Source organism: Corvus brachyrhynchos, unplaced genomic scaffold, assembly GCF_000691975.1.
Source record: "Corvus brachyrhynchos isolate BGI_N302 unplaced genomic scaffold, ASM69197v1 scaffold307, whole genome shotgun sequence".
Lineage (NCBI taxonomy): Eukaryota > Metazoa > Chordata > Aves > Passeriformes > Corvidae > Corvus > Corvus brachyrhynchos.
In genome coordinates this window covers 2,038,483-2,052,791 of record NW_008239288.1, presented here as the reverse complement: position 1 = coordinate 2,052,791, position 14,309 = coordinate 2,038,483, and the positions used below count along the sequence as shown (strand labels likewise).

Here is a 14,309-nt window from a genome sequence, read left to right as displayed (position 1 = left end):
TCAGCAAAACCTCATCAGTTTATCCTGTGTACTCCTAGAATTAGTCAAGTTGCCTGTGAGGTTTGGCCTCTGTAGGCAGTACTGTTACTTAGTCTATTCTTCTACCAGAAACCTTCAATCTTACTGTGTATCACAAGAGTAGGGTTACCCCTAAAGCTCAAGGATTTACTCAGTAGTTAACATACTGAAGGAGGTAGAAGAATTCAGTTGCTGCTAGCCCTGTTCAGAAGGAGGAAATGTGTCCACCATAACTAACCATCAGTTTTGAGGAGTTCGGAACAGCAGTGGCTCAGTAAAGACATGTCATGGGCCAGCTGGTTTTGTTCAGCTCTGGTCTTGTACAGCTGGTTCAAAGGTATGTTGCAGGAGCACTTAATACAAGCAAAAATTCATGAGGTTATTAGACACAAATACCTGACTTGTTTTGGGAAGCCCTGTGGTCTCCTGACCACAGCACGCAGGAATCTGAACAAATTCCTACTCTCCTTTGCCTTGTTTTACTGCTTTGCTGCCAACTGACAGAGGCTGATAGAGATACAGGTCTCCAGTCTGCCCCTGTACCATCATTTTTATAGAACCCATCCCACAGGAACACTTCTAATGACCACAGAATATTTCCAGATGTTTTTTCCAGATGCGTAACTCTCCAAACTCAACCATTGCCATGGAGTGCAAGGTGACTGACAGTGTGTGCAGAGCTGAGTGTGTGCATTGCTGTGTCTGTACACAGCTGACAGATTAAACCAACCTTGAAGTTCACTGACCACTTCTTCTGTTTCAGTTGAATCACTGAGAAAAGAGCTGGTTAAGAACAAAGTGTGTGTGATGCTCAGTACACTCAAGGCTTAGAAATCTATCTTGAGAAATGTTTCGTGCAATTAGTGTTCTAGAAATTGTATGTATAGTGAAAGGGACAGACTGATCTTGTGCCCTTTTAAAAATGTATGATAATTTTCTAAAAATTGTCAACTCACCTTAAGTATGTTGTGCAGTTAATGGCGTGGTGCTGTCTGCTGTCTTTTGGCTTCTGGATTACGTAGCAGTTGATTTTTAGCATTTAAATGTCTTGCACTTTTGTGGGATTGATCCTTTTGCCTATTAAGCTAGTCTTCAAACAGGATTGTTAATAAAAAATTCTTCCAATCTCCTGCTACTATAGAAACAGTCCCTCGTAAATGCTAACATTGAGCTTCAGTGAAGAAGCAACCTTAGTCAGCAAAACTATAAAAATATCCTTTTTGAAAGGACAGACCGCACCTTATCTTTGATGGGAACTTAATACAATCTCTCTGAATTATTTGCCTCTGTCAAAGCAAAATTAAATCTTTGGAGGTGAAATTCAGTGCTAACTTTAGAATCTTTCAATTTCCTCCTTCTGCCATCTGAAAAACATGCATGATATGTGACTTGTATTGTTTTAAATATCTCATGAAGGCTATCTCTAGTGTAACCAAGTGATTGCCTCAGATGATAGAATCATAGCTGCTCTAGGATGCCTTTCTGGTTTAATATCTGGGATCTTCTCTCCAAATAGTACTGCTCCTGTCACACTTCTGCGCTCCTGTGTCATGGTCTGATATTTTTTTATTATTAATCCCTAATGGTACAGGCACACATCTCTTAAGCCAAGCTGAAAAATACCCAGCTACAATGACTGAACAACAAATCCCATTGCAAGCAACTTTCATATTTAATGCGTCTCTGAAGGTCAGGAGGAACAGCCGCCTGTTGTCCTGCTGCTCCTGCTTTCTCTGAGCTAGGTTACCTTATTTTTGAACCCTGCTTGTTACCGTGGCAATCCTACTGAAACAGACAGTGGGGCCTGGAAATTCATTAGATTCTTGACTATTTCTATTTTATATCCATAAAGTCTTTCACTTAATAGTGATGACATAAAAAGGGTGAAGGGACTTCAGTGTTAACCATGGTGAGAAGGGGAATTTGTAAAACATGCTCTACCTATTGTAGCAGTGCCAGGCAGCCTCACATCGGCTCTTGCTGCTCTAGGCACTGTACAAAGGTGTAGGAGTTTCTCCAAGCATAAAAAACAGAGTGAAGGGGAGAAAAAATAATGTATATGAATGGATTATGATTTTATTGACATATACCTTTGATGTGTTAAAGATGATGTAAAAGAAGGGGAAAAAAAAATCTTCCCCCACACCTTTTCTGCAGGCTCACAGGCTATTGCACAGCTCTCAAGCTTTTCTGAAATGAGTAAAACTCCCAAAGAAGCCACAGCTTCCAACACAAAAGCAGGACCAGTGCTGTAATGTTTGATACTGGCTCTTGTGTGGGTGGCTCTCTGAACCAGTCGCACTCACTGCCTTTAGTCATTGTTCAGGAGCTTTGTGAAACATCTGAACTGGAGCTCCAGAATGAGTAATGGGAGCTTGCTGGGACCAGAGCTACTTGTTATTTAGAATCCATGGCTTTAATGTTTATTGCTGCTGAATCTGGGTGTTCCTGCTCTCCTGAATGCAGATAGCCCACCATGAAACGTAGTCCTGGTTAAACTAAGGTATTGCTGTTGGACAAAGCAGAACAGTACTCTTAAATACTTCTCTCTCAAAATTTGGGCCTCTTGATTGGTTTCTTGGTAACTTGGATTAATATCTTCTTCTGGTTGTTCTTTAAATGTGGGTCTCATTTGTGCTATCTATTGTAATCTGTAGCTGGGACCTCTCAAAATATAGTCCATAAAATGTTCATAGTATAGAGTGTAATTCTAGAAATCTTATATATAGTTGTCTATAGCATCACTGAAGGACTGAACAAACATGGGATGTTCCGTTTATATTTGGGACACCTGGATAAAAATTTGATGCTGCAACTTAAAAAGTGCTGATGAGAAATAATATTTGCCTTTTGTTGGATTAGTAGTAGTACTCACCTCTTGCTGGTCTCTCTTTTCCATCTGAACGTCACCTTGACAGTTATAGGATGAAATCTGAAGTCAGTGGGAGTTTTCTGTGAATTTCAGAGGTGTCAAGATTTTCACTGATAATATTGGTTTCCAAAAATTGCATAGATTTTCTTGTGTGGGTGTGTTTGTGTGCGGCTTTTCAGCACCACAGGGTTTGTTGTAGATGAAGCTGCTGTTGCAGGATATGTTCCATGCTCAGGCTGCTCTTTTCCTGTTTAGCTTTCTGCAGCACCCAGCAGTACAGCAGCTGCCTCAGTGCTCTTGCATCTGCCTGTCCCGCGAGTCTGAAAACCAGGACCACAAGCATGTTTCTACCTCTGGGCATCACTTAGCCCATTATCCTGAGGATGCATTGTATCATTGGTAGCTAAAGTTATTAATAGAAAAAAGGAAGAATGTTCTTTTTGTGTAAAAGCAAGGCTAAATTTGATTGTTAGACCTAATGTTCATAAGAAGGGCTATGAGATGTTTTTGTTGTGGCATGCCAGTGCTCTGGATTATGGGTGTGCTTCCAAGACTTGCTGGACTGCAGCCTAGCTACATTGTGTGGGAGCTTTCCCACAGGACGCGTTGGTGCTGCGGCGCAGGCAGTGCACCTCTGGTAATGTCATAGCCCTCTCCTGGGAGGAGGGCTCAGCGGGATGGAATTGTTGCTCAGTATTGGCAGATGTTATCTCACTGCTATGAAACACTAATCAGCTTACCAGAAGGCTCTGGTTTCTCAGCCCACAGCCATGGGGAGCAAGGAGAAGTAATCCGATTGAATTGGAAATGCAGGCTTGACTTTGCTTCTCGTGTCGCCTCCTGAACCGTAATAAAGGGAGAAGCACTTGGGAAGCAGGACCATCTCATTTAATTTGTGCAGTGTCAGGGGAATGGTGTCCAGTTCCCAGCTGGTTGCATGAGACATGGTACCTCAGAACCAGCTGTTTGGAGGAATGTGTCACTGCTGTTCACGGGTCACAGGCAGGGTGGGTGAAAAGATGGACTCTTAGCAAGCAAGGCAATTTCTCATTGCAGAGAGTGGTTTAATGTATTGGAGTGAGAAATGAGCTAGGTTCTACTTTTCGCTTACCCCCGTTCATGCTGTTAGTGCACTGAGATGACTTTTGCGTTTGTGTCCTTGAAAAGAAAAGTTCTGCCAGAGTGCTTGGGGAGATGACAATAATTCAGAGAGGTTTTACAGAACTGGACGTTGGGAAAGCTTAAAAAACTGGGGGATTTTGCTCCAGTGAGTGCTGGTGCATGCGTCTGTTTCAGTAAGTGTCTTCCAAATGTACAAGTACTGTTTCTTCATGGCTGAGTGAAATAAAAGCTCTTGAAGCTTTAAAATGTAATTTGTTATGCGCTGGTGCAAAAGTGGCACCAAGTTCTGCTCACGGATCTTTCACCAGAAGCAGGCGGCATAGAGCTGCTTCAGTAACACAAGTTAACTGCAGCAGTGTTAGGAAATGAACAGGGTTCTGTTTCCCTCATGTGATCCCATAAATAGAATTCTTGTTTAAAACCAAATAAAGGTACTTGAGCTGGGCCAGTTGGTATCTCAGCCAGTGGGATTTTATTACTGTTAATGATGTGTCATAATGGAAAACACAAACTGAATTTGTAGGACGAGGATTTATGCAGGGTCCTTGCTTCTAACTGACCATAGACATCTGGTTTAGAAGCATGAGAGATGGGGTACAGAACCTTTCTGTGTTGGATTTTTAGTCATCTTTTTGAATAAAACCAGTTTTTTAAAAGGTGCCCATAAAGTGGTAGATGTGTTCCAGGGCATAAAGATATGCCTTTTATTAACTTGTGTGGGATCTTTTTTTGCCACTTATTTTCAATTCCTTTTCAAGTGTTTTAACAAGCAGATCTAACCAGACCACGTTGTTCTCTGTTTCCAGTCATGAAGAAAGCAAGCAGCCCCACGTAACACACTGATGGCATTCTGTGCTGCATCGGGATCAATCAGTCAAGAAAGTGTGATGCCTAGGAATCTCCTGGCAGATTCTCCTGAAATGGCATCTGAAATCTCTCCAGAGCACATGCATGGGAGCATGGAGAGGGCTGGCAGTGTGGAGAATCGTGGCAGCCAAGCTAGGTGCAGAAATCTTGCCTTGGTAAGTGTTTAATGAGCCTTGTGCTTAGTGATACAGATTACATTAATAGCTCTGTCCACATCACGCAATTTTTGTTTTATTAAGATTGATTTTTGCCATTTCTAATCCTAAGTGGTTGCTGGTGTTGTCTCAGTTGTTAAACTCAAAGGCCAGAAATAACTTCTGAGCTTTGGTACAACAGCTTGTTATTCTGGTCTGATTGTCTCTGAGAGCTTGGAGAGTGCTACTCTCCAGCCCTTCCTCCCAGAGAGCCGGGAATGGCAGTAAGGGCTGCTCTGCCCTTGCTTTTTTAAATAGCTCATGAAGGAATTTAAGGATAGTGGTTGTTCTACATGCTGCTTTTTGCTTAATCTCTTTGTTGACACTCCTGAATAAAGGTCTCAGCTTATTCTACCTTAATTAGATGAGTAACAAATATGTCACCATAAACAAAGCCATCCTCGCATTAGTGAGTATGAGTGTGTGGCCATTTAAATCGTGAGTGAGTAACTGAGGGAGTAGGATGCACTTCTGTGTTTTTCCCAATTAGCAGGGTGAATCAGGCAGTGAACTCAACAGTACACTTTGTACTGTGACAGACTAAGCCTAGAAAGCAGGTATGGTTCCTTCCATATTTTTTTTATCATCACGACCATTTGAAAAGCATCCATTTTTAATGGAGGAAAGAACACTCTGGTAAACATGCTTGCCCTAAGTGGAAATCTAAATCTCTGTCTTGCCTTAGACATAGAATTAGGCTTTCTGTCTCTTTCCTTCTGCCCTCCCTGATAGTTTCCTTTTTAATGTGGTAGTTTTCTGTGGAAGAGTAAGTGGCAAAACCTGTATTTACCTGTATACCTCAGACACACTCATGCTTTTGTGCTACTTTCTGAGCTTTCTGACACCTGGAGGCAATTCTAAAGCTGTTCCCTTTTTTTGTTGTTTCTACTGAAAATACTTACTGTTAATATGACGCTGTATCCTTCAGCTTGTGTTGCTAGTTAAAACACAAAACAAGTATTATGGAATTCAGTTCCTTAACTGTTTCCGATCTGTTCTAGAAAAAAGTTGTGAAGGATCAGGAGGAGGTTAAATACACCATTTGGACTGAGGAAGTTAGTGTATATTGTTTATTTTATGAAAGCTGCTTGAATTTTAGAGAATTACAGTGGAAGTAGTACTTCTAGAGAATTACAACTTAATTTTAAACAGAATTGCAAGTTAATTTTGCTCATTACCACTAGTTTCCCAGGTTATCACAGTAGTAGTCAATCATGTTCCCCCTTGGGTTTTATTCTTATCTGCAGTAGCAGGCATGAGACTAGACATTTGGAAAAACCAGTATTGAATAACAAAGCAATGTGTAAATCAGTCTGTTTGTACAGTCTTATCCTGGGTCTGCTGTGTCAGAAAATGAAAACTAGATCCTGCCATGTGATAACCCATATGATGATGCATCAGCTAGAATTGGAATCCCTTCCTACTCTGTCATGCAGTAATTTATAGATTTGGCTGCAGGCTTAGGCAATTCCCACCAGACCTGTGAATTAGCAGTTCACAGAGCCTTTCATTTCTCTTGTTAGAGTTTGTGCATGAACACAGTGAAGTGTGTACCAACGAGTTTTAACTGTGATGCCACAGATCCCCTTTCATGATTTTTCTTCCAGCAGTGTAGTAGGTGGCATGTCCAATAAGGCTGACAGCTCACATGTGTGGAGTAAAGGGTTGGACAATATAAACTCTTCTCAATACAGGCATAATTTCAGTTTCTGAATTTGAGAAGGGGTCTGTGTTAAACTGAACATGAAGGAAATTCTGCCTAATATATATAATATATATAATATATATAGAAATATTATATATATAATATGTATATATCATCTTCTGGCTTCAGTAGTTCTATTAGAAAAGTTCAGGAGATGCAGAAGCTTTGATGGCCTAATGAGAAGAAATGAATAGGCAACTTTGTTTAGACAAAGAATTTCTTATTACACCAATTCTGAGAAAGGAGGGGATCTATTTTCAGGCACACTGCATCTTCACAGCCCCAAAACAGAAGCAACTAAAGACTTAACTGCCTCTTCATTTTGCCCTTTCCTGGGTCTGTTCACCTAGAGACATGGCAAGGACGGTCAGGGTTGGCTTTGATTATTTTGGGTTTTTGTAATAGCCTTGCAAACTAAAGAAGTGTAACAGTGCTTCTTATGACAGGCCTGTACTGCTGCAGGTTTCTTCCTATCTGATTGTAAAAAAACCAGGCTCTTAAGTTTCTCAGTGTCAAACTGCATTAGTCACTAAATATAACCTTTGTATTGCATCTGTGGAATTCAAACAAAACCAGGGTTGTGATAATAGGGACAAATACTTGGATTGGCTTCAGCCTTCGCTGACTGCTCACAGCTGGTTTGGCTGACTTCTGGCTGGTCCTGCATCCTGTGTGTCTGTGCTGGCATCACTTGCTGGGGAACTGGTTGTCAGTTTAGGAATGACTAGGAGATGGACATTAATTGCCATGTGCTAAAAAAGTCTTAAAATTCTGTATGTGGGCCCCTTCCCAGTCAGCTGTTGTCACTTCAGTTTAGTTTTGCCAGATTCCTCAGCTTCTCTTACCTAGACAAGGGTGCTTTCAGTTAATCTTTGACAACTATAGGCCTTCAAGACAGATTTTTTTTTTTTTTTTTTTTTTTTTTTTTTTTTTTTTATGGAAAGCAAGGTGCTGCCTTGATTTTTAGGAGAATTTTCATAGAAATGATAGATATTTAGGTCTGGATTTATGCTGCCAAATCTATCACAGCAGGCTGAGTTGAGATGGGAGGAATGTATGCCTTGATATCTTCATGTCACACGAATGTTTGTAACCTTAAAAACTGTTACATATGAGGACATGAATTTGCACATATATTTTGGTTTCTTTGTTAAAGAGAGGTATCCATACATCTACTTGAGAAAAGTGTATTTTCTCGATGCATGGAATCAGTTGCACTAACCCAAGGGTGAGGGCAAACAAAAACACTCTGTTCTTGGCAATTCTAGCTTCCAAAACCCAGTCTGGAATGACACTCCCTGACATGTGGTATAAGAATTAACTTGCCATGAAATACAGTTGCAGCAATTTAAAGACACTTAATTCAAAGATAAAACTAGGTCTTGGGGGATTTTTTGAAGCAATTTGTCTTGTTCCACTGACTGAATAGGCACAGACCAGCTTCTTAAAGCCAATCCTTCTTTCAGTGCTTCTCTCTGGTAATTGGACTGGGTATCTATTCTCAGCCATGAGTAACTTCTTTAGTTTCTGTGTGTGAATAATGTGCTAGGACAATCGTGCTACCTATGAAAACCATGGCAGAGGTGCTGGTTGTACCTGAAGTGAGCTGTGCTAATTGGAACTGCACTGATAATAAGCTATGTCAGTGCCTTGGATCTGTTGCTATAACTTCAGTACTTTACCATCTGTATCTGAACATGTCTCACTGAGTGATAGCTTTGAGGGATAGTGAGTTCTTGTTATTCTTGGTGGATCACACTGTGTTTTTTATTTCATTTTTTGCCTTTGGATCAGACAGATCCTTGGTTAATACCACAGTTCACCACCACTCTCTTTGGGGCAGTGGTGACCTCCAGAATTTGTTCAAGTCACTATTTCATTTGAACACTAATCAGATGGCTTAAACTGGGAGAGGCCATGACTCTAAAAAAGAGATTTTGCTAGTTCTGATTTGTTATTTTTTCAAACAGGCTTTCTCTCTGTCTCTAACAAGACTTGATAGCCAGTCACTGAAGATAATTTGTCACTCCTGGATCCCTTGTATAGTACAGGTGACATTCTGAATATTGGTTACATAGACATGAGGAGCAAGTATGCTGTGAGTAGTCTGAGGTGGCTCAGTGTTTTGTTTCACACACTCAGCCATTTAACTCAGGGGTGACCTGGTTGTTTTGTAGTTATGGTGTCTCTCGTAGCCTAACAAATCATTATTATGATCCTTATCCCTTTTGCATCAGTACAGATAATTCAGATGCAATAGATCTGGCATTCTAAGTGCACCATGCTAGTGTCTCTTTACCCCAACCTCTCTGACGAGAATCCACTGGGAATCCAGTGTAGATTTAGGGGTTCTGGAAAAGGACAGATCATATGTCTGTTAGCCCACTGCCACCTTTTTTCCTCACAGTTTGAATGAGTCTTGTGATGCCGAGTTGCATTTCAGGTACATTCAAGGGAAAGTCCTGAGAAAGACTCCTTTCATAAAATTAATGTGTTTTTCCCCCTTGACACTGATACTCCACAGACTTTACTGTACTACAAGACCTTTCACTCTGTCCAAGGACTTTGCCAAATAACAATACACAAAAAAATGAGAAGAATTTTTAACTGTTTGCTTTGTATGGATAGAGCTGCCTTGGGGCAGGTGGAAGCCATTCCATACAGGGTGTGGAGAGAGCTCTGCTATGCTTCATCTGCTTTAAACTGATGTTAGTATGACCTGGAAGCGTATGCCTTGGAAAAATAAGAGCCTGACTTCTAGAAAGGAATGATCTTGTTGTAAAATGTGCTAGTGAGAATATGGATCCTGAAGGCAGTTTGGGCTCTATGCACAAACTGCATCATTCTGCATCAAAGCAGGATCTGGTGGATAGATTATTCTAGCAGGTGGGCAAGTCTGCTCTTTAAACCACACTGATAAGCATTCCTGAACTTCCAGAGTGGTTTTTTTTTTTTGTGTACTCCATTACTTTTCACAGAATACTTGTATTAGAGTTTCTGTAATGTGAAAGCCAACTTCTGTCTCACCTTCAGTGCATGTAGAGAAGATTTGTTGTGATTATATGGGTGGTTAACTTCTTATAAATTAAAATACACACAGGGCTGCATCTGCCCACCACCCTTTCATTCTCTCCTGTTTTAAATATAATATGCTCCATTATTTGAGCCTTCCTGTGCAGCTAAACTCGCAGCATTCCATGCGTTGTTCTGGACCCTGTCCAGCTTGGCTGCATCCTTTCCAAAGTTCAGCAACTGACTCTGAACTCTGTGTTCCGAATGAGGATGTGCTGTCATGTCATCACCCTGGTTAATATATCCCAGAATGAGATCTGCATCCCTGAATAGCAGATTTTTTCCCTCTTTATGGCACTTAAACTGACGGAGCCACAGATCGTGCAGGTACCTTGCAGTAACTTCATCTCAGCATCATTTTTTAGTTCATCTGTGAGTGCATTTTTGGGGGCCACATCATAAAGGCTTCAAATCAAGGTATGTGACATTTTGTGTTTGTACCTATTGGTCAAGTCAACAACCCTCTCATGAGAAATTAGCTTGGTGTGAAATTACTTGATTTTTTTATGGAAACTATTTAGTGTCTTTCGCCTGAAATGTATCCTCAATTTTCTCAATGTTGTTCTAACACAATTTCTTTTTCCCTTTAATGTCTATGAGCTGATCAGCCTTATTTTGTTTATCAAAGAGATGTCTTTGGGGTTTAAGTAGATACTCAGCTTGCTTTCTTTAAAAGTAGGTTAGGAGTAATTTAGTCAGTTTATGACTTTAGCTCATCTAGTTTATCTTTTAAGTACTTGTAGATAATTTGTTTCATCACTTAGGATCTATTGATTATATGCTTTGCTACCTATTATGAAGCACACGGGTACAATTATGCTCGTGAACTGAAGAAAACAACACTCAATATTATAGTCTTCTTCACCAAATGAAATGGTATTATCAAAACCATCAGATAGTGGGTTGTAGAGGAAGCACTTTTTGACACAGCACACAATTACACTCTGGAACTCCCTGCCACAGAATGCTGTGAATGCCAGTCATTTCCATGGCTCAAACAATAAGATGAATTCATGCTAGAAAAGCTCATTAAGGGCTGTTAAATATGAAGATGCAGATGCATCTGGGAAGTCCTTAAGACATGTATTGCTGGGAACTGGAAGGATTTAGGGGAGAAAAAGATATATCCATCCAGTATACAGCAACACCCCCACCAACCTCTCTCCCTTGTCCTGTGTGTTCATAGTTGCTGAGGGCTACTGAGCTAAATGGGCTTTTTGGTCTGCTCCTGTGTAGTAGTTCCTGTTCTCAGCTGTAATTCACTTGCTTTCAGCTTCAGTAACACAGCAGTACAATCCATTCTGTCTCCCTTTTCTGTAAATCTTGTCAGAGGTACTTGACTTCTTCTGTGCTAAAGCTTTTATGCCTGTTCTGATACAGTTCCTGCATGTAGGGCTTTCCTTTTCACCCCTTCTAACAAGTAAAACTGCCTTGTTATTAACAGACTGTGGCCCAAGTGGTGCTACACTGGCCTTTGTACTTCATATTGGAATAGTTTGCTCCCTTCATTTGAGAAGCATCCAGTCACTTCTCTCTCATGGAATTGTGCCTATTAATTCTTTGTCACTGTCAAGTGATTGATAAATCAGTTGAATCTGGCATTCTCCTGGTGTTTTGCTAATTGAGGTTTGGTTCCTTAGCAGTTTTTAGAAGGTTGTTTGGTTTTGGTTTTTTTTAAGCACTGCAGATGTCTTGGGATTTCCTGTGCTGGTCTGTTTCTGTCAAAGCTGTGCTGGTCTTAGGATTTTAGACCTGGATGTGATGTTCAGAATTTCTTAAGATGTATATGAAAAATTGTGGGCCTCTGGATATTAAGTCATTGTTTTAAACAGGTAGGAAAGGAATCAAGGAATCTTTTCTGTGAAACAGATTGTATTCTTCTTTTCTTTCTCTTCTTTTTTTTTTCCTCTTTTATACCAAACACTGTTATAACAGACTCCTTCCTGTTTGGCGTAAGCAGGAAATGTTTGGCTGCACAGAGATCTAAAATATTAATGCCAGCTGAGCATACTCAGCTATTTCAGCTGTTTGCATCCCAAATTTCTTCTGTCCAAACAGTCTTTTTAATCCTCCTAATTTAATGTAATTTTAAGCTGAGGCACAGTTACCAAGTTTCAAATTCAGACTGTCTTTTTAGTAAGTAAAACAGTAGTTTTAACGTTTGCAGTGTTAGGTGTATGTGAGATTTAGTTTAGGGAGGTGTGTTTGTGTATCAAGAGTAGGGAATAGATGGAAACTTTGAGGTGAGTAACTCAAGTAGCTGAAAAGACTTTTCTTTGACTATTAAAAAACACAGATTCATCAAGAAGAAAGGAAGCCTGGAAAACCAGCCTGGAAAGAATATGAGCTGTTCCAGTACTTGGAATATATGGCAAATGAATTAATTGCAAATAGACTTGGTAACTTAGCTAAAACTGGTACCTGTTAAGTTACAAAAGTTCCTCCCATCTTTCTGAAGGCTTTACTATAATACAAGTAATACAGGTGGGAATAAAGCAAGTCACTGCTTGCTTCACATCTCTGAGCTCCTTTGGTTTGACCAGCCTGAGTAGGTTTTTTTTCCACTGTGATTGTGTGTCTAAAATGGGATTGTTTCCTTGGCTGGCAAACTGAAACATGCCTTGCCTGAGGGAGTTTCTATCCAGACTGGATGCCTTGCATCTCAGTACAGTGCCCTGACCTAACACTGCCTGTTCTCCAGTGATGTTGGTTTTGGGGTTTGTTTGTTTGTTTTTTTTCCCTGATGAAATGTGACATTGATCATCGTGAAGGGAAACTGCACAAGGAAACAGATCGAAGTACTAACAGAGATGAGGTTGGCCTTTCACATCTTGGTATGCCATTTATAACAAATGTGTTTACAAAGGGATGATTACTCAATTTGGATTCTTCACCTAAAGGGACACTGCTCATTTCAGCAAGATCCATGAGGGATGGTTAAATCAGGCAAAGCTCTCCTGCAGATCTTACCTGGCATGGAAAAATGCTCAGTCTTACAGCACAGAAAAGGATGGAAGGAAGTGCTTCTGGAAGTCTTTGCTTCCTTGCTTTATTCTTTGCTCTGCTCTTGATTAAACAAGTTAAGCTCAGGTGGGAGCAGTTTTTTTAGGTGCACAGTGTGGTGCAGTAATTCCTGTACCACACTCTGGATTTGTTGCCACTATGCACTTCTTAAACACCACCCCCTCTTCTTTTCCTTTGCCTGTGTAAGTCTGGCTCTTGCAGTGAGCTCACCCTCTACAAAAGGTTCTTGGAGTCTTGTTCAGTTCCAGCTCAGGGCTACCTAACAAGGGCTCCTTTCCTGTCATTCTCTCGCCTACTACACATAGCAGCCCTATGAGTATTTGGGTGGGGAAGGAAGGAGATTGCAACATCCATTAAGGAAAAAAAAAACAACCAAAAAACAAAAAAGGAAGGCTTGTCTGTCTCTTGCTTTTCAAGTGCAGCTGTAAAACTTTCCTTGGCCTTTGAAAACTGACATGTGGTGGGTGCGAGCTGTGGAATACGTCAGCCTTTGAAGTTCATCTTTTAAAGAGGCAGTGGCAAATGGCATCCAAATTTCAGCCTTTGTAGCAGTTTTTCTACAAGCTGGAATAAGTTACTTATTCTGACAGTACACTGTGGATAGTAAGATTAAGTTAGAAATAACCACACCTCTGTACATCTTTCCCACCCACCAAATGTTCTATTGGCCACACAGGAGAAGGCAGTTAAGAGCCCCAAAACTTTTCTTTTCTGATCTGTAGTGTTCTAGGTGCTTGGAGACCAGTTGCCACTGTGTACAATGCAGCACGTTATATTTCTTAATCTATAGGCATTACTTTCCTACAGAGCTGTGTTGTTCTTATTTTTAATGCTGAGAATGGGGATAAAAGCTTTGTTTGTGCAAGGAGTAAACAGGTAAAGCTGTGCGAAGGTTTTTTTAGTCTAATCTAATGTAAGATGATCTGAACAGGCACAATGAGTTTGAAGCAAGTCGTGCTGCCCTAGCAAGAACGTGGCTACCTCTTGAATATTTGGACTGCATACCTTTATGTATTTACCTAAATTCTCCCAGCCCTCCACTGAGAAGTAGCCTTTTTACCCTGTCTGCACATACAATGAGGTGTCCTTGGTGCTTTTTGTTAAGTTACTGACAGCGAAGTTTCCAGTATATGCTTGGCAGGGGAGAAATTCAATCCAGAAAAGGGAAAACCTCTCTTGCTTTTCAACAATATATACTTACATTCCAGACCTTACACAGTTCTCTTGGGAAATGTCTTTCCTGTGTCCATTGTCTTAATGCAGTACCTTTCTTAATCATTCTTTGTCATCTCCAAGCTTCTGGAAAAGTGAGTGTTTCCCAGGGTGTCGGGAAAAGAGCTAATGCATTACTGCCCAGCATTCTCATAGTGATAATGTGTTAATCGAGTTAATCAAGAGCAGTGACTCAGAGAAAATGAAGACTGGATAAGCCAAG

The 14,309-nt window shown here is 40.5% G+C and overlaps 1 protein-coding gene across 1 annotated transcript in view; it reads left to right on the top strand.

Annotated features, from left to right (window-relative positions):
• Positions 1–4,798: 4,798 nt before the first annotated feature.
• Positions 4,799–14,309, top strand: part of PROSER2 (proline and serine rich 2) — a 15,083-nt gene continuing 5,572 nt past the window's right edge. Inside the window, exon 1 of the mRNA XM_008638379.2 lies at positions 4,799–5,034. Coding sequence (XP_008636601.2) covers positions 4,855–5,034 — 180 coding nt within the window. The 5' untranslated portion in view covers positions 4,799–4,854. The remainder of the gene's footprint in view (positions 5,035–14,309) is intronic.